At 32.1% G+C, this 19,957-nt stretch overlaps 2 protein-coding genes across 4 annotated transcripts; one reads left to right on the top strand and one right to left on the bottom strand.

Moving 5' to 3' along the window:
• Window positions 1-8,099: 8,099 nt before the first annotated feature.
• Window positions 8,100-13,078, top strand: LOC105135413 (light-inducible protein CPRF2-like). Of its 2 annotated transcripts, none has more exons than XM_011040276.1 (6): window positions 8,100-8,636; window positions 9,964-10,060; window positions 11,118-11,331; window positions 11,893-11,983; window positions 12,060-12,185; window positions 12,474-13,078. In XM_011040276.1, the coding sequence occupies exons 1-6, from the start codon at window positions 8,259-8,261 to the stop codon at window positions 12,882-12,884; spliced, it is 1,317 nt and encodes a 438-aa protein (XP_011038578.1). In that variant the 5' UTR covers window positions 8,100-8,258; the 3' UTR covers window positions 12,885-13,078. The 2 variants fall into 2 exon arrangements, with proteins under 2 accessions (XP_011038578.1, XP_011038579.1); XM_011040277.1 differs by having other exon boundaries at window positions 8,101-8,636; window positions 11,118-11,328; window positions 11,908-11,983.
• Window positions 13,079-14,911: 1,833 nt separating this feature from the next.
• On the bottom strand, window positions 14,912-18,090 carry LOC105135412 (uncharacterized). Of its 2 annotated transcripts, XM_011040275.1 has the most exons (5): window positions 17,649-18,090; window positions 16,690-16,800; window positions 15,685-16,597; window positions 15,369-15,599; window positions 14,912-15,259 (listed from the first exon to the last, which is right to left on the bottom strand). In XM_011040275.1, exons 1-5 carry the CDS (start codon window positions 17,886-17,888, stop codon window positions 15,252-15,254), a joined length of 1,503 nt encoding a protein of 500 aa, XP_011038577.1. In that variant the 5' UTR covers window positions 17,889-18,090; the 3' UTR covers window positions 14,912-15,251. The 2 variants fall into 2 exon arrangements, with proteins under 2 accessions (XP_011038577.1, XP_011038576.1); XM_011040274.1 differs by having other exon boundaries at window positions 14,912-15,599.
• Between the last annotated feature and the right edge of the window lie 1,867 nt (window positions 18,091-19,957).

Raw genomic sequence — 19,957 nt, 5'->3', positions numbered from 1 at the left:
ATTATTATTATTATTATTATTATTATTATTATTATTATTATTATTATTATTATTATTGTTATTATTGTTGTTGTTATTGTTGTTATTATTGTTGTTTTATTATTGTTATTTATAATTTGTACAATTAACCTCCTTATGGTTCGACCCCGGTCTTGCCGAGTTATTTATTCCTTCGACACTCTTGCACTTGGGAGAAGACAATAATGTTTTAGTCGTGTCACTTGCGCAAAAACCCGATCAACCTAGTGGGTCGACATGTGACCCGGGCAAGACCCGGCATATAGACACACACACACACACATACTTTCCTTTGATTCGCTAGCAGTAAAACGAAAGTTGAACAACTCATTAATTAGTCTCTACCCTAATTTCCTAAGACGAGCAGCTCGCCCCTGCTTTCCTTCTCTATTATCTTTTGCAAAACAAATAATTGGTTGAGATTTCATCGGAGAAATTGGAGTTTATTTCTACAGGTGCTCTATTTTCCTTACGCTGCTTACTTTTTTATGTTTTTTTCTTTGTTGAGATTTCTTATTACAAACAATTGCTGCAGATTTTGAATGATTCCCTCTTTTTTCCATGCTTTTTAAGCTTTTCTTTGGATTGGAACAGATAATTAAAAAAAAGTATTCATTTGACAACCATCCTTTAGTCACCCATGAAGAGAAACATCTGATATGATTTGTGATTAGTACTTAAAAGTGCATTTTTGTCATGGTTTTATATCATCATTTTGCACTTGAAGTATCAATAACTCCTTAACTAAAGCATGTTTTATAATAATATATCTAATAATATAAGATACCTATAATTTGTGGTAAATGTCTATTTTTAATGCAGGCCTATCACATAAATGAAAGGATTGATTGATGACTTGAAGAACTTAAATTGCAAGGATAAAGAGATGGCCAAACTTAGAAAAGAGATGTCGGTGCAATCCAAACCGGAACACTGTTCGGTAATTGGGTCATATCTGGAGCTACAGATCTCAGATTTAGGTCCAATTTATATGGATGGAAAGGTAAGACATAGGCCTACAACTTTCATATGGAGCCCAAGATCTAAAAAGGCCATTATCAAGTCCATATTGTAGGAACAACAAAGAAGCCCGAATCTATCTTCCAGCTCGAGCACTGTTCGGTATTTTGGTCATATCTGAAGTTCTAGAAGTCCAAATGAGCTGAATTGTTTACACAAGAAAGCTGAGACAATTGCCTACAACTTTCATGTTTACAACTGGCTCCAATTTGGACGTTATCAATGACGTTTTGGGTAGACAAGAGAAGATAAGGATTGTCACCAAGTCAAAAGTTGGCCACCCACTTATCAATTAGTCATCAAATCAATAGTTCCCAATTTTGGCCTATAAAAGGAGGCATATGCCATGTATTTAGGCATCTTGGTTTCCGGATCAAGATCATTCTCTTCCTTTCTTTCTTTGTATTTTTTGTAATGTTTATGCTTTGCTTTCATTAATATTAAGTTTATGCCTTTCATTTCCTTTCTTTTACTTAGTTAGATATTAAGTTTATGCCTTTCATTTCCTTTCCTTTACTTAGTTAACTTTTATGTTCTTATTTTGTTTATCTATTTTGCTTTCTTTCATTATGTCTAGCTAAGTTAATTATGTCAAGGTGAAAAGGTTACACTAATGGTGTGAGAATAAGTATAATGTAAACTTAATATGGACTTTAATGTTTGATACTAACATGTTTTATATTTGTTATCTTGTTCACTCTTTAATACTTTGCTTGTTAAATGATTAATCTTGATTTATGTTGTATAACACTTGGTACAACAAATGCTTGGCACTTTCATAGCCCATAATGTATGGTATAACCGACACCTGAGCTATGAAAGGAACTTGATTTGTTGTTAACATAAGTTATAATCATGAATGCTTGACGAGATTTACAAGTATTAGCATTAATCGAATAAGATGACTAATGTAATTATGTTAACAATTTATAATCTCATTGGAACCTCCTTTATGTGTGGTTTCCAATTGAATAATAAGAGTTTATATTATACTTGTTTGACATACCATTAGTGGAATCTCTAACCTTGACATTTGTTATTATTATTGTTTAATCCTTACATTAATATTCCATCTCAAAGTTCTCATCATCTTCTTCTTCTTCTTCTTCTCTTTCTTTTTCTTTATTATTATTATTATTATTATTATTGTTATTATTATTATTGTTGTTATTATTATTATTATTATTACTATTACTACTACTACTACTACTATTATTAGTATTATTATTGCTTCTATTGTTGTTGTTTATAATTATTGTTTATAATTGTTGTTTATAATTTGTACAATTAACCTCCCTGTGGTTCGACCCCGGTCTTGCCGGGTTATTTATTACTTCGATACTCCTGCACTTGGGAGAAGACATCAATCTTTTCGTCGTGTCAAGTTTTTGGCGCCGTTGCCGGGGAGGTAAGTTTTTGTATAAATTATAGTAGTTATTTTATTTTATTTTTTTCACTTTCTTGGATATAACTTTGTTTCTTTTCTTTTGTTTCTTCTTCTTTTGCTTTTTTCTTCTTTCTTTTTCTTTCTTCTTTTTTTTTTTATTTTATTCCTACACGTGCATGAGAGTGTGGTCACGTACATCAAGTGGTAGACTTTGTAGGGTATCCTCATCATTTTCAGAAAATATGGCCGAAGAAGATAATCAATCACTTCAAAATGAGAATAACCGTGCTAGAACACTTAGAGACCACATGAATCCCACAAGAACAAGTGCACCATCATGCATAGTTTTTCCTCCCGATGCATCTCATTTTAATTTTAAGCCAGGCATTATTCAACTTTTACCTTCATTTCATGGCTTGGAATTGGAAAATCCATACTTGCATTTAAGGGAATTTGAAGAGGTCTGCAACACATATAATAATTTAAATTGTAGCATGAACACCATTAGATTAAAGCTTTTTTCTTTTTCATTAAAAGATAAAGCTAAAACATGGCTACAAAATTTAAGACCAGGATCCATTCGTGCTTGGGATGAAATGCAACAACAGTTTTTAAAGAAGTTTTTCCCATCTCATAGAACAAACTCTTTCAAGAGACAAATCACCACTTTCACTCAAAAACCAGGAGAAACATTTTACCAATGTTGGGATAGGTATCGAGATTTGCTTAGTACTTGCCCTCATCATGGTTTTGAAACATGGAGATTGGTTTCACATTTCTATGAAGGGTTAACACCTAAAGATAGGCAAATGGTTGAATTGATGTGCAATGGAACTTTTGAAGATAAAGACCCTGATGAAGCAATGGAGTACTTAGACTTGTTAGCTGAAAATGCTTAAAATTGGGACACTGCGGGTACATATGAGGCACCGAGTAAAACTCAACCTCATACATCTAGTGGAGGTATGTACAACCTTAGGGAAGATCATGACCTTCAAGCCAAGTTTGCATCTTTAGCTAGAAAAGTCGAGGCACTAGAATTGAAAAAGAGTGGTTAATTAAAATCTGTTGAAAACATTGTGTGTCAAATCTGTGAAACAAATGAACACTCAACCAACGATTGTCCAACCTTGCCTTCTTTTAAGGAATGTCTCCATGAACAAGCCCATGCTTTAAACAGTTTTCAAAGGGCCAACCACAACCCATACTCCCAAACATACAATTGACTCTCCTTTTTTCTTGATTTTTTTCCTTTACCAGAAAGTTTATTTGAAATTATACTTGCTGGTTTGTTTTTAGCTATCTGGGCATGGGGATCTCACGTTGCCAAGAAAAAAAATTTGTAGCTCAGTTGATATTTGGTTTGATAAAATTAAATAAATTTTTATTGATTTGAAACAATTAGAATTTTAGAGACCAAATTTGAATATTAAACAAATATTCATAACTTTTGTTTGGTTTTGGTTTTGCAGAATAAGATTTAATTTTATTGATTTAAAACAATTAATCCTTGAAGGATCAAATCTAAAACTAAAACAAAAATATGGACAAAATTAAACAAGCAAAGAGTAATGTGGCCCATATAGTTCATGCACCAGCATGTGAGGAAAGTTATTGCATTGTGGAGGCACGTGCAGCCTCCTTCGCTCCCCTAAGAAGGTCTTGTGAGGTGTCTCTTGAATTATTTTGGTAAGCTATTCAATTTTAAGTGGCACGTGATTAAATAGAGGATGTGTGTCTCCAATGACCTGCTCTTTTTCTCTTTCCTTCCTCTTTTTTTCCTCTCTTCACCTCGATTTTCTTGCTTTGCTTCTCGAATTTCTCTTATGTAAATTTTGATCTTTTTCCTTTTTATTATTTTTTGTAATTGTTTTGAGTTTTTTTTTAATTTTATTTTTTAATATTAAATTAATTAAAAAATAATTTTTATAATTTTTTTATTTGTTTTCTATAAAGTAATCTTGGTTTTATAAGTTAAATCCTAAATTTAAAAGCTTAACCCCACTTAATTCAAGTTGTTTTTTTATTTTTTTTAAAAAAAAAATTTCAACTTCACTCTTTAACATATAGTTTGTTGGAATGGATCTTTATTTTTTTTTTTTATTGATTTGCCTCCTATAAAGGTATTTTAATGTCATGATCAAAGATACAAGTATGGTAGATTAACTGAAATTGACTCTAGTTATTATTTTTTTTTTTTAATTTTCTCATTCAATAATGAGTTTGTTCAGAATTAAGTTTTATGATTTTTTTTTAATTTTTACTTGAGTTGGCATGAGTTATTTTTTTATATGGAATATTATTGTTATTGTTATTATTATTATTCAATATTTAGTTGATTGAGAATTAGATTTTTTTTCTATAACGTTATTACAGTTTTATAATTCAGGTAGACCGGTAACTAAGATCTGGCCGAATCTATTCAACAAATAATCATCTCAATATTAAAATAAAAAGATATAAAACAATATACGTTAGATTTTTTGTTCATAATTGAATTCTTTTTTTTTAAAAAAAAAACCATGTTAGCAATATCATTATATTTTTTTTAAAAAAAAAAACTTAATCTAATCCAGAAGACAAAAATTTAGTTACTTATAAGCTTGTGAAATAAAAAAGGTACACTAATGTTAAATTGATACGAAACTTGTAATAAAGATACATGCATCATATTGACAGATAGAAATGGAAGAAATCAACTAGAAAGGAAAATCCTCTATTCAGTTTTAATAGATTATGCCCTTTGATTTAGGTGTTCGCTTAGGGTTGTGGGCAAAGCTAATTTATAGCTTTAAATATGATTTTTTTTAAAAAAATGGTAAAATACTACCGTTTAAAGTTTTTTTTTTGGCAAAATAGTTTAATTTGATATGATTTGAAAATAATTTCCTGAAATACTGTTTTTTTTTTCATTTACGGCATCTTAAAATATCACTTTTTTTTTAATAGGCTGCATGTGCTATTTTACAAAAACTTTTTCTATCCACGTTAAGTTTTTTCAGATAATGTTAATAAGTGAAGATACCTTATAATATGAATATGGCAAAACTGGCCAGATCATTTCCAACCATAAAATATATTAGTTCATTTTGCTCTTGCTACTTTACAAGTTAGACCTTATTTTTCTTAAACTTAAAAAAGAATGTTAAAAGTATGATAAATTTTGTGATATTGTTATTAATTTTGATCAATTAGTTTAATTTTAAAACTTGCTAACCAAGCTCCTTATTCAACCCAAACTTTCTATTAAATTGTGTGAAAGCTGATCTAAAATAAATAAATAAATTTTATAGATTTAAAAATAATTTTGATAATTAATAAAAATATAATATAACTTTTAAAAAAAATAAATAATTATATAATTAAATTCAATTAAAAAAAAGTTACAATGCTAAACATATGAACTGAGGTATCAAAAATTACTCTGTGAAACTCGTAAATTGAGTCATTGTCTTTTTAGAGTTTAATAACTTAATTTTTTTCTAAAATTATTTTTTATTTAACTATTTTTTTAAATATATCATATATCATGATACTAAAATATTTTTTTAATTTCATAATAACTATATAAAAAATAAATTAAAATAAATTATAAACTTTAGAAGTACTAGTAAACACATATTACAAGAACAAAATTAAAAATAAAAAAATCAATAACCAAACAAAAGAAAAAGTCAAAATACAAAAAAAAAAAAAAAAAAAAACTTAAAACTATATTCTTTTCATTCCCCCTAGCTTTTTTTGTAATTTCAAAGTCCTATTTTCATGCCCTTTTAGTGATTCGCTAAGCTTATCACGTCTAGATTATGCTATGATTAGTGCTTAAAAATCATATGCTAATTTATTCTAATATCTTATTCAAATGAGTTTCTCAATTAACTGCATTGGTTGGATGATCAGGTCCTCCTGCATCTGGGGTTCATCTCTCCTGTGGATAAAAAAGCTCAGAAAACTAATTTAACATCGTTCTTCCGATAAATTTATCGTTATCCTGACTGCTTCCAACGTGGAGAACGAAGACAGAAACAAAAACAAAGATATTGTCTGAAAGCTTAGTTAGCAGTTAGAACTCCATATTGCTCATTTTTTATTGTTTTATTTTTAAGTAATCAAAAGCAGCTTCTCACTGGGGCGAATCCAAGCCGATTTTTGACCTTTCTACAAGCTTTGTTGATGGCATAAACATTGATGGCAACAGCAATGCCAGGTCCAACGATGTAGCCAAACACATCCTTGCATTGCCTTCAAGGAAAATTAATCAAAAAGGTTGCGGGCCCAAGAGATACCATGGCCCGCCATAATTCAGATTCAGTATTTATCCACAAATGGAGCCCCCGCATCCCCCAAGAAGAGCCGTCCAATGGCAGCCACCGGAATTTGGGAGAAAAAGTCGTCTCTCCGATGATCCTATGCGTCTTCAACCAAGACCTTTTTTTTTTTTTGCTAGTCAAATTACTCCTGGCCGATGATTAGGAGTGATCTTTTTATGTCTGTATGCTCTTCTATGTTTTTTTTTTACTCCAAGATTATAGCAATAAACAACTATTATATGAAAGGTTTTATTATATTAAAAAATGATTATTTTCGCTAGAGATTCTTTTTTTTGGGGGGGAATGTCAAATAATAGTGTGAAAAAAGTTACCAAAAAGGGTTTAGAATATCCTTATTTGATTTCCATGGAAGGTTTTTTTTTTTATTCCAATCTTTTCCATAATTTCCACTTTTCCCAAGGTGGACTTGTTATATCCATTCAAGATGTTTTCAAAGGAATAAAATAGATATTTATAAGATATTTAAAGAAGAAGAAGAAGAATTTGTAGATTCAAATTGTTGAAAGATCAATGATTTTTTCCCAAGAATATTTCAATGTTTATTTTTCAAGGTTAATAATATAAAGTGTTTCTCTCATCCTAGTATTAATTGTTGTTTGATGAAGAGTAAGAGAAATTTCATGCTGCTTATACACATAAAGAGAAAAAAGAAATAAAATTAATTTTTTAATAGGAGAGAAAATTCTTATCATTTTTTGTGAGACTAGATATGATTTTTTTCTTTTTATTCTTTTTTTATATAAAATAAGTATTCATAGCTTGAGCACCATAGATTTTTTTTCTGAAAATGGTGCATTAACAAGATTTTTTCTAACATTTTTTAAAATCCACTTATCATTTGGAGCTAACATATTAAAGTATACCTATATATAAAATAATTTTATTTTTAATGGAAATGATTAAAATCAAGCGATTGTTATATTTATGATTTTCCAAATTTAGATTTAATAAAAGATAAAAAAAAAATATTCACACTTTGAGATTTTAGTTTTTAGCAGAAGAAAACCAAAAATATCACAAGAATCATACTTGATCAACAAACACAAATCAACTAGAGAAATATATCACTAGATCAATTTGAATAGAGCAGAAAAGATCAAAATCTCCACCATCAATTCTTTTTTTTTAAAAAAAACCCTCATCAAAATGGATATGCACAAATGGTGATCATACATCTTCTTCTCCTAGTTGTAGTAGGAGGGAGGAGGGACCATAAACATGATTGATTTTCTGCATCGTGCAAGTAGTGGATATTTCTCCCCACTTGCCTCGTAGAACTACATGGATGGCTCCTCCACATTGCCACAAATAATAATAAAATATAAGATGGACCCCCTCCCCCAAAAATGAAGCCAGCAACAAACGAAAAGAAAGGTGGGAAAATCATTAGTAAAACTCCATTTTATCCGTTACCACCTCAGACCCACATCACCTCCACCTAATCTTATTCTATTCAAGACAACATTATAAACATCTACAGGCTAGTTTAAACTAGAACATACATGGAGAGGGTATTTTCAGTGGAGGATAACATTACTGAGCATTTTTGGTCACCACCACCACCTGAAGACTTGTCCAAAATGAACCGGTCTGAGTCTGAATGGGCTTTCGAAAGATTCCTTCAAGAAGCCTCTGCTGCAACCCTTGATGACAACGCTTCTTCTAATTCTTCTGCTGATAAAACTGACGTTGTTCAAATCAAAGATCATGGTAATAGTAATAACAACGCTACAAGTAAGTGTTCCTTTAGTAATGGGACTTGTGCCACTGCTGCTTCCTCCTTTGGTGCTCCTGCGATTATTCCGGTGGAATCTGACGATTATCATACGTTTTTGAAGAGTAAACTCAATTTAGCTTGCGCTGCTGTTGCTTTGACTCGGGTAAACTTCTTTTAATTTAAATTGAGAATATACGTGTATATTTATGTATTTATATGTTTTTTGTGTGATTTTTCATGTGGGATTTTTAGTTTGTTGCTTAGCAAGTTAAAGAAAAGAAAAAAGATTGGATCTTGTAGGTATTCTTTTTTTCCTTGGTGGTCGTGTTTGACTAGTGAGAAAAAATTGGGAAAGGGAGTAAAGTTTGGATTTTTTTTTTGGTGTGTTTTCAAGTTCTTACCATGTTGTTTTAGTTTCTTGGTAATGGAAACATTAGTTTAATTAGTTAACCAGCTGATAGATTTGTTTTTCCTTTCATTTCTGAGAGAATTGAAGAAAGCTAAAAAGAAGTAAATTTATGGGTGTTTTTGTTCTTAGTTCATTGGAAATGGAAAAGTTAGCTGGATTTAGTTCTTTTTTTTCCTAGAGGAGTTCAATAGCTGTTTTGGTTTCAGATTGAGTGAAGAATTTGGTTTACATGGGTGCCTCATGGTTGGCAGTTAGGTCTATTTCTCCCCCTACTTTGCTGCCATTTTGTGTCAACCAAACATGATTTATCAATTCTTTTTTATCGGGTGGGTGGTGGTGTTCCAAGCTCCCAATAACTTTCTTTTAACTTGTTGCTTTGTCAAGTTGAATGTGGAGATTCCACATGGAGTTGGCTATAAGGTTTGTGCCTTTGTGGGGTCTGTTAAGGAAAGCAACTTCTTCCATAAAAGGAAATTGTCCATAGAGATGAAAGAATGGCCAGGGCCACAGCAGGCATCAGCTGTAGTAGGGAAATGCTGCCTGATGCTTGACTAAAACTGAAGCAAGGAATTCACTGGGAACGAGGAGGTTAGCACTTTTGAAATTACTTGAACATTAGGTTTCCATGGGTATGAAACATTAGAACAAAAGTTATTGTTGAAGCTAGGTAGTAAGGTCTATTTTATGCTTCAGCGAGAGGGAGACAGGAAGTCCACAAATCATTTTAACCAATTGAATTGTCAGAATCATTGCCTGAATTATTGATTGCAAAGGGATTGTTAAAGCCACTTTTTTTTGGGAATGGTGGAGGTCCCAAGTTAGGAACTTTAGCTTGGAAACTAATTTGGAATGGTGGAACTAAAATTTTTTGAAGCAACAGAACCTAAATGGTGTTTTGTGAATAATAAGGGTTAAGTGCTAGTTAGCTTATGTTAATTTGTTATGTAATGCTATGTTTGGATAAAGCAAATGCAAAACATCCATACAATTTTGCGTTCTTTATTCTTTAGTTATTTTCGGTTACTGTAAATATTTAAAAAGGTTTATCATGGTTAATTGAATATGTTGCTCTTGTCAATAGGCATCATTTGTAAAGCCTCTAGATTCTCCTGCCACAGCTGAAAGTGGATCACAGGCTTCAAATACTTCACATTTGGGATCTCATGCTCCTTCTAAAGGTTCAACTTCCTTTATTTGCCATTTCTTTGCATGTTGTTGTTCAAATGTACATATACCTATACCTTTCTGGGAAACGTCTGCTTTCAATATAACAAGAAATTATTAGAGAGATTAGACATGGTGGTTTAAAAGCTACAAGAGCCGAGTCATTTTGATAGGGATAAACAACTCAGAATGGATAAACAAACTTAGCATGCCAACTTATTTTTCTGGACTGCCAGATTCATTTAGCATATAAATCAATCACAGAAGTCTAGTGATGTAGCCCATGTTAACAAGGGAAATGGGATTCCTGCGCACCATAGAAAAAGGAGTTCTAAAATAACCTCAGAAAGAATTTTTAAAGAATCTTATGTAGGAAAGGGTTACTGCAATCTAGTATTACCTTGAAAGGGGCTTTTGCTCGATGATCCACTGTCTTGTCATTCCCTTATCTGGTCTCAAACTAGATGAGAATGCTTTAAAAACCAGTGTTAAGCCATTGCTTCTTGGAAGAAGGTAGTGACAGGCTACCAGCATATAAGGGAATCTGGCTTCAGGAACCTGAAATCCAAGTGATATGATGAACTTACACATAAGAGAAGGAAATTAGAAGGTCATTTCCCCATATTCCTAACTAAGGCTTCTTTGATGAAGAAATCAGGAACCTGAAATCCAAGTGACATGATGAACTTACACATAAGAGAAGGAAATTAGAAGGTCATTTCCCCATATGCCTAACTAAGGCTTCTTTGATGAAAAAATTAATGTTATCAGTTCATTTGACAAAAATGTTAGTAGCTCCAAGTAGGAAATTTGAAAAGGTGTTCTGAACAGTCTTGCATTGTTCCCTGGCCAAAAATATGGCAAAACTTGACTCATCTAGCCATAATTGATATGTTTGCATTTTGATGCTATGATCAGCATATGTTGCCTAATCCTAAATCCTAAACATGTTCTTTTCTCTTTCACCCGCAGCGGACCTCTCCACCGAGTTGGTGTAAGGTTTTGCATACTCTCATAAAGCACTTGTACTGTTGCTCTTTTAGTTATTTCCCTTTTTAATTACCTATGCAGGAGCTGGATATGATTTACTGAGATCCCAAGATAAAGATGCTAATGAGCCTCTTGGAACTCCCTCCTTACCTTCCATGCAAAGGAAATCTGCAGTTACTGTGAAGCCAACAACCAGTGTATCATCCAGAGAACTTTCAGAGGATGATGAAAATGAAGCAGAAACTGAATTAACTGAGAATATGCACCCTACTGATGCAAAGCGTGTAAGGAGGTAACTACTTCTATGCTTCTCTGATTGTTAGTATTATAGGTTTGCTGCTTGTAGATTGAAATATAAATTATTCTTTATAAATTGGGAAATTCATGCTTCTACCATCTGATATGTAATAAACACTTTCACCGCAAGACCACATGTTCCAGATGCAACTTTTAGTGGATAGCAATTGTTTTGTTTTGTTACCAGACTGGTCCTGCAATGTGAGATTGGTATGCCAGAGAGAGATTAAGAGTGTTTAGTCAGTTTATGCGGAACAAGCATTTTCCATTTAAATTTCAGATAACAGTTCATAAAACATCAGTTTACTGTAAGTTTTTGAACTCTATCTCATGCATTTAGGATTAGATTCATCAAAGAGACAGCCAACTGAAACACAGGCATGTGTGCAAGAACAAATTGCTTAATGGAAAACAGCTGGTAGCATATTTGATGATGACACCAGAAACTTGAGCACGTTTTTTTTTTTTTTAATTTGTGGACACTGGTGGATCAGTTTATATTCTTCTGATTTTTCTGCAATTGGTTCCATTCCCTTCCACGGAATCATACGGTTTTTTTTTTTTTTCTTTCCAGAATGCTTTCAAATAGAGAGTCAGCTCGACGATCAAGAAGTAGAAAGCAGGCCCATTTGACTGAGCTTGAGACACAGGTCTGGTTCTTTTAACTGCCTGCTTGCCTTTTTGTTTTTCCTCTTCTACAGATATCCTAAACATTTTTCTTTTCAGGTTGCTCAATTGAGGGTTGAAAATTCATCTCTACTGAAGCGCCTCACTGACATAAGTCAGAAGTACAATGAGTCAGCTGTTGACAACAGAGTTTTAAAAGCTGATGTTGAAACACTGAGAGCGAAGGTAACTCATTTAACTGTTTTGTCTTTAAACTTAAGAGTATACGACAAGATTTCTACATAGCAATGGCAAGGCTTTCACCTCCACTACCCAGCTAAATACATGCAAGTGCATGTGTAGTGAAACTACAATCACTATATCAAGAGAACAAAATCTAGTGATTCTAGCGACATGCACTGGCATGTAAGTACATACAAAGGGGAGAGATTTTGGTGTACAATGGGAGGCAGAAGACTGACGTGTTTTTTTTTTTTTTTTTTTTTTCCATTTGGTGATTGCATGTATATCCAGGTGAAGATGGCTGAAGAGACAGTCAAAAGATTTACTGGGTTGAACACCATGTTCCCTGCCATGCCTGATATATCCACAATGATTAGGCCATCATTTGATGGAAGCCCCTCTGACACAGCAGCAGATGCTGCTGTTCCTGTACAGGATGACCCAAAGCATCACTTTTATCAAGCTCCAAACAATCCTAAAACAACTCATGACTCCAGGCCCAGAGGCAACAATGTGTTGTCTGATATATCTTCAGTTGAAAATGTGCAGCCAAATCCTGTACCAGCAGCAGGAGCATCAGGGAACAAGATGGGGCGAGCACCTTCCTTGCAGCGAGTAGCTAGCTTGGAGCATCTGCAGAAACGGATTCGTGGGGGTGCAAGTCCTTGCGGGCCTCAGTCCAATGGAGAGCAGGCAAAATGATCCCCGAGTGTGAAGATTTTATTGACAGATTTGAAGACGTTTCCATTCCAGTATGATTTTTTTGTTTAACTGTATGTAAAGGTTCTATTCCTTAACTACATGTTGAATCAAACTGCTATTTCTGACCGCAACTTACAATGCGAAATCTTGCTGTATAGAACAAGCTTATCAATTTAGTTGTCGACTTTTTACAATGCTGTTGTTTGTCAGAGGCTTTCTTGCACCTCTGTGAATGGTTTGTTCCCCGCCATGAATAGGAGCATAAGATACAGAGTTGCCACAGATTAATCAATAGCTAGGATACCATGAATAGCATCCATGCTCTCCGGCGAGGTGAACGACCTTTGTTTGTTTGGGCCTGTCCACTTCTACCATCTCCAATTTAATTCTGAGAGCAAGACTCGTTTACAAGAACATCCTTCTCTCATCACGTGTTTTGTCTGAATAAATAAACCATATTAGTCTTTGCACAGACAAAGCGAATGAATTTCGATACGGAACTTTTGAGGTAACTTCAAACAAGGGTTGGGGTTCGGGAAGTCAGACGGGACATGACGAGTTTGGTCTAATCTGGATTGACGCAGCAATCCATCTCAACAATTTGTCATTCTTATCCAATTGTGTTTTTGAAATATTCTAAGTTTTTTTAGTTTTGGATTAATTTTTTACGTATATTTTTTAATCATTTTTATATATTAATATTAAAAATAAAAAATATTTTAATACTAATAAAAAACTACTTTTACACGCTTCCAAACAAACCCTTCTTACAATTCCAAAGTAAGTGGAACGCCTTTTTTTGGCCACGCCCTCCTTTCCGGATAACATTTCCAAAATATAAAAAAGGCAGTTACAATGTCACTGACACGTCATCAATGTTAACAGCTGTTGTCACATGTTAAATACATTTTAAAGGAAAACAGCGATCACTGACACGTCATCAATTAACAACTGTTGTCACATGTTAAATATATTTTAAAGGAAACAGCGATCACTGGCCTCACATGTGATCTGGTGGCATGAGTTGACTAATGCTCAGTTCATGAGTTCGAGGGCTGGTAGAGAGGAAGCAAGAGGAAACAGAAGAAATATGATAATTAAAAGGAGGTATTCTAAAATACCTTTTATACCCTTCTTATTTCAATTAAAAAAACAGTTGTTTAAATATGAAAATGTTAATAATTACTAGTTGCAATTTATTCAAATATCTTTATGTGAAAATAAAGCTATTGGAATTAGTTTTTTTTTTTTCGTTTTAGATATTTAATATATATATATATATAATTTTTTTATTTGTCTTAAATTAATTTTTGATTTTTGATTTTTTTAATATATTGATATTAAATTTTTTTTAAAAAAATATTATCTCGATATATTTTTAATTAAAAATATTAATAAGTCTATATTTCTAGTTTTATTATAAAGACATAATCTTGCCTTAAAGAGTGTTTAAGATTGTGGTAATGATTATTTTTAAAATATTTTTTATTTAAAAATATATTAATTTTTTTAAAAAATTAATTTTGATATCAACACATGATTTAAAAACATAAAAAAATAAATTTAAAGCAAAAAAAATAAAAAAATAAATTTTTATATTTTTTCTAGAACACTTTTAAAACATAAAAACAAATAAACCTTCAACCTTCAAGTTTTATAAATAAGACTCGGTAATATTTTTTGTATCGCTAAAAGACTGTTTGTTTTTGCATTTCAAAAATATTTTAAAAAATTATTTATTTAAATTAATATTTATATAGTATTTTCAGATTATTTTAATATATTGATATCAAAAATAATTTTTAAAAATAAATAAAAATTTATTTGAATATATTTTTAAATAAAAAAATATTTAAAAGACAATAACTGCAACACAACTACTTCTCCTCATCAAATGTTAAAACTACCAACAAGTGAACCGCATAAAGCTCTCCGATCTGCCCTAATGTGAGGACATTGTCATCTATATAATTTTAATCCTATGCAAAAAATAATACAGTTAACCACTAACTAGCCAAAAATAAAAGGGATGAAAAAGGTTTAGACTTTTTCAGTGCAAACTCATATTAATCAGCAATTACAGTACTGACCATGTCTTTAGTATAATGGAAATTTTATAATCTCCCAGGGCTTATTCTCTACATTTTAGATAGTACAGTAAAAGTGAACCAACGAGCTCTGGAATTGTAGCCTGTGGCAATACCATCTACTCCTTAGGCTTTGTATTCCAAAAGCACAGATCGCCTTCAACCAGCATTTGCACTTGCAACGTTCTTCACTGGAATAACTCCATTCATATTGCAAAGATACTCAAAGGAATGCTTCAAAGTAAATGTTTTTGGGAAGTATACAAAAGATAATGGCCATCTAAACAACTATACCATACAACAAGAACAACTATACCATACCAACAAGATTCACTCGTCAAAACTTTGCATCATATAAAATATTTGTTTTCTCAAAACCATCAGCAGTTAGACTTACCCTCGTCACAGGAAGCTTCATCAAGCATGTCAAGAAATCCTTTTTGTGCAGTCCCTTGGAATGCAGAAGCATTCAAACGGAGCCCATATGTAGATGCTGCTTCAAATTTTGTCCAAAGTTCCTTCTTCAGCGTATTCTCACCAGGACGCTTCCCTGTCCTTATTGTGCTTTCAGGCTCCTTCCATAAAGGAGTGCTTTCTATTATTAGCTTTGAGACGCCACATACAGGTCCTGTTGGAAAAGAGGAACTTTGATTATGGAAGTGTTCGACATACTATCAGAGTTGACAAAGAACATTATGAAAATGAATGGATACCTCCATTGCAAGGTTTCTTGATTTGATGACAATCTCCTTGAACATTACATTCTTTTGAAAGAGTCGAATTCGTTTGCTGATTCAAAACAGGAGCATGGACTTTCAAGTGGTGATCAACAAGATGGATGTCCAATGATTTCTCAACTGGTGGCTCCAAAACAACACAAGTTTTAGGAGGAGAAAAGGACCAGTTTGGAGATGACTCTAGATCTTTAATTCCCATTCTAGATTTATAAGCTCGTTGTATCCCTAAGAGCTCTGGGTACTTCAAAGTCAGATCCTCAGAACCTTCACTGCCAGAGGATTCAGAAATGTGTGAATGAATTCCAACAGGAAACGGCGTGGACTTCCGGAACCTATAATTGCCTTTATGAGAGGACTGAGAGATGGGTTTGAGCAACACACAAGATTTTGGAGGAGACATGTTTAAGCATGGGGTCATAGCAACAAAGTGGTTTTGTTTTGAAAACATAGGGGAAGAAAGACACTCAAGTTTTCCTTCAGTTGCAACAGGATCAGAAGGCTTACTTGTGATCGGTTTTGTAGCCATGTCTTCAAGCAAATCTTCATTTCCATCTCCAAAAATATTAGAAGTTGATGGTGGCTCAACAGCAGGATTTAAGGAAATCTTTTCAAATAGTGATTTAGGCAAGTCTTGACATCTGGAAGATAGTGTTTTTGGCATAGGAAGGGGTGTTAGCAGAAATAGTTGCCTACCTCTCTCAACATTGCAGCCAGCTCGCCAGGATACAAGGGGAGAAGGAGAGATTAGCGAATCCATGTTGGTTTTTTCTGGGCTGTCATCTTCAAAGCTTCCATCTTCATTTATTTCAGAAACAGTTTTATGCGGTAATTGATTTTCAGGCTCCGCAATATGACTGGAAAGAACCTTCTGAAACCTAGGGACCCATGGCTGCAATAATTGAACATGATACCTATATCATTTGCACAACAGTGTATGCAAGGGATGTAAAATACGGAGAAAGAAAATGGTAGATTAGTAACCTTTAAAGAAGAAAGCATATTGGACACGACATGAATAAACGATTCAATTTCTTGTCGTCCCTCTTTGCTTGTGGCCTTCAATTTAAATGCTTGCGCAACAAGTTCATCTATCTGTAATTTGATAGATTAATAATGCATGAGACATCTACAAATTAAACATGAAACTAAAATATGTTCACAAGAGAGGATGTTATATATCCTAAGCCAAAATGCAAAACAAATTACACACAAACACAGAGTAAATCTTAAAATTATGAAACAACATGAGAATAAGAACTCTATCTCAATTCTCGAAGGATGACATCATGTCAGTAACAATTGGCAATCAATCACTAAAGTATCTAAAACAACCCGCCACTAATCAATCCTGTCGAATTCCTTCAGCATTGCAGCTTACAGATACAGTACCACATTGAACATGTTCAATAATACCTGCTGAAAATAAACTGACACATCTCTAAAGTGAAGAAGCTAGCAATTGAAATCAGCAAACTAAGTGTAACCAAAACATACCCCACTACAGTGTGTAACCGAATTAATTAAACTACCAATAAGATTTAACTAAAACCCTCCTTGGTGATGCGTAAGGATTTGCTTGGAGCTGGCTGAAACGCACAAGATATATAAAACACATGCTCCAATCCTCCTCTTCCGAGGTTCACGGTTGAAAAAAAGTGCACCCTTCATCCTTTAATGCTTTCCCTAAAACCTGCCTCAACTATCATATGGTAAAATCGCACTAAGCTTATTGAAGCTTCTTGGTTTCAGAATAAAAAATTTCTTTATTGGGTTACATATATACTTGACAAAATAAAGAAAACACTAGACAGATCAAAATCATCCCATTAATCAAGAAATTTGAATTCTCTCCGAGTTTCATCAGAACCAATTAAAAACCAAAACTTTCTCCATAAACAAAATGTAGTAAATGGAAGATTTCGTCTTAAATGGAGAAGTACCTGGCGAGTGAGAGACGAGAGATCAGAATGGACAAGCAAGAGCCGATCGAGACAGTCATCATCTTGTTGTTGTTGTTGAACCCTAACAACACTTTGTTTATCACCGATTTCCTTGGCTGGCATTGATATTTTCTTGGGGTTCACAGATTTCAAGAATCTTCCATTGTCATTTGGTAAGTCTTTCAGTGGCTTCCTCACCGATGATTTTGATGCTACTGAGACCTGATGAGACTGCTTCATCTCTTTATTGATTCTGATAAACAAACAAATAAATCGCTAATCAATAAGCCACCGTCAAATTAGGGTTAGAACAGATGTTTTTTTTTCAAGGATGGAGAGACCGAGATGGCGTTTGGTGTGGAGAGTTTTGAAATTCAAATCTCAACGGTAACAGAGGAATAAACACCATCATCAATAAATGGTTTATTTATAAATTACAATTTCCAACTTGGTTGTTAAACCGGCTCGGCTTGATGAATTGATGCGGAAAAACTCTGGGCATCATCCAGGATGGATTTTTTTTATTGAGCATACCAAACATTAACCGGTTAAGTGAATCTTTGGTATCGTAGCTATTGTAATTATGATTTAAAAAAAAATTATTTTATAAAAAATATATTTTATTAAGATTGGTTTTAAAAAATAGATGTTTAGTGAAAATTGTGGTTGAAATTAAGTTAAAAAAAATAGTTTATTGTGTTTAATTAAAAATACTTTTGAAAGTGAGGTTATAAAATAATTTAAAAAAATATATATTAATATTGATGATTTTAAATTTAAATATTGTAGAATTAATTACTCCTATTATATCATGAAATAACTAATACTTTATATAAAATATTTTTTTATTATTCCATTAAATTATTTATAATTCCATTATGTATAAAATTCATCCGATAAAAACTATAGCTTTTATAATTTTTTGAGTGTGTAATAAAATTAGATAAAATATTATCAGATATAAAATTAATATTACAGTCGAGTGAATTTAATTCAATCTAAATTAATTTTTTTAAAAAAAATTAACACTCTTAAAAAAAAAATTGCACTGTTCATTATTTGTTAAGTGAACAGTGCAAAGATTGTTCATGTTAATTGTATAAATTTAATTCAATCTAAATTAATTTTTTTTAAAAAAATTAACACACTTAAAAAAAACAATTGCACTGTTCATTATTTTTTAAGTGAGCAGTGCAAAGATTGTTCATGTTAATTGTATTATTTAGTGAACAGTGCAATTAATATATATAATACGTTGAAAATAGAATTTTTTTGCTTTTTATTATCTACCTTTCTGATGTAAAAATCATATAGGATCCACGAATAATAAATTATTTTTTCATTACCAAGCAACTACAAATTATATTTTAATTAAAACACAGTTATAGCCATGTAAAAAAACCGACTTTAAATTGATTGAGTTTTTAGTAATTTGGTAAAACCTAATTAATTTAATTATTATTTATTAAACTCTGTGAGGTCAATTTACTTTGTGATTTGAAGCTTAACTTACATCATATTATATTTCAAATTATTTTTTGATTTGATTTATTTAAACTCGAATGACTAATATGTTGGCTCTTGACTTAAATAAATTAATTTAAATTTAGTAGAGTCAAAATCAAGATATTAAAAAAATTAAAATGATATTTTTTTATTTTTTAACAAAAATAATAACCCCATGTTGGCTTAGTGATCTATGGGTTGAATAAGTGTCCTAACAACTCAAGTTCTAAACCAAATCAAACTCTAGAATAGATTTAATACCTATAAGGTCAACATTAAACCTCATCACCATGTCTAATGGATGCCAAGTCGTGTGATTGGTGTTAGGTATAGATCCAATGCTTGAATTGAAAAACATATAAAGTAAATGAGTTTGGTGTTAAATACTAGCTACACGAATATGATTTAAATTTATTTTTAGATAATAATTTAAAAATTTTCAATTTAGGTAAATTTACTTGCATACTTCTTCCTCAATAATGAACTGAAAATTCATATTATATGAATTAATTCATTGTTCTTGATTTTGAAAGCAAGCATACCATGGAATTTCTTTGTTGGAACAAAATACCAATTCAAAAACTTTATCTTGTTTATATGATTTGAAAAACAGGCACCAGCTGCCCTCGTAGCTCAGTGGCTTGTGTCATTCACATCCCACACAACAAGGGTTCAAAGGCTGGTAGATGATGATGATGATGAGGGATATAAACTAATCAAATTATTGATCAACACAGGTATTCTAAAATACCTTTTTATTTTTTTTAATTTCTCAAGTATTTTTGAGATATTATAATGAAATG

The sequence above is a fragment of the Populus euphratica genome, unplaced genomic scaffold, assembly GCF_000495115.2.
Source record: "Populus euphratica unplaced genomic scaffold, PopEup_1.0 scaffold64.1, whole genome shotgun sequence".
Taxonomy (NCBI): Eukaryota; Viridiplantae; Streptophyta; class Magnoliopsida; order Malpighiales; family Salicaceae; genus Populus; species Populus euphratica.
This window is presented reverse-complemented; position numbering and strand designations above follow the sequence as displayed.

Excerpts from the sequence above, each read along its gene's own strand:
- LOC105135413 (XM_011040276.1), top strand. The coding sequence starts at position 8,259 with ATGGAGAGGGTATTTTCAGTGGAGGATAACATTACTGAGCATTTTTGG. Across the intron at positions 10,061-11,117 it reads ATCTCATGCTCCTTCTAAAG|GAGCTGGATATGATTTACTG; the intron begins GTTCAACTTCCT and ends TTACCTATGCAG. Across the intron at positions 12,186-12,473 it reads TTGAAACACTGAGAGCGAAG|GTGAAGATGGCTGAAGAGAC; the intron begins GTAACTCATTTA and ends ATGTATATCCAG.
- LOC105135412 (XM_011040274.1), bottom strand. The coding sequence starts at position 17,888 with ATGAAGCAGTCTCATCAGGTCTCAGTAGCATCAAAATCATCGGTGAGG. Across the intron at positions 16,598-16,689 it reads ATATGCTTTCTTCTTTAAAG|CCATGGGTCCCTAGGTTTCA; the intron begins GTTACTAATCTA and ends CAATTATTGCAG. Across the intron at positions 15,600-15,684 it reads CAAGAAACCTTGCAATGGAG|GACCTGTATGTGGCGTCTCA; the intron begins GTATCCATTCAT and ends CTTTTCCAACAG.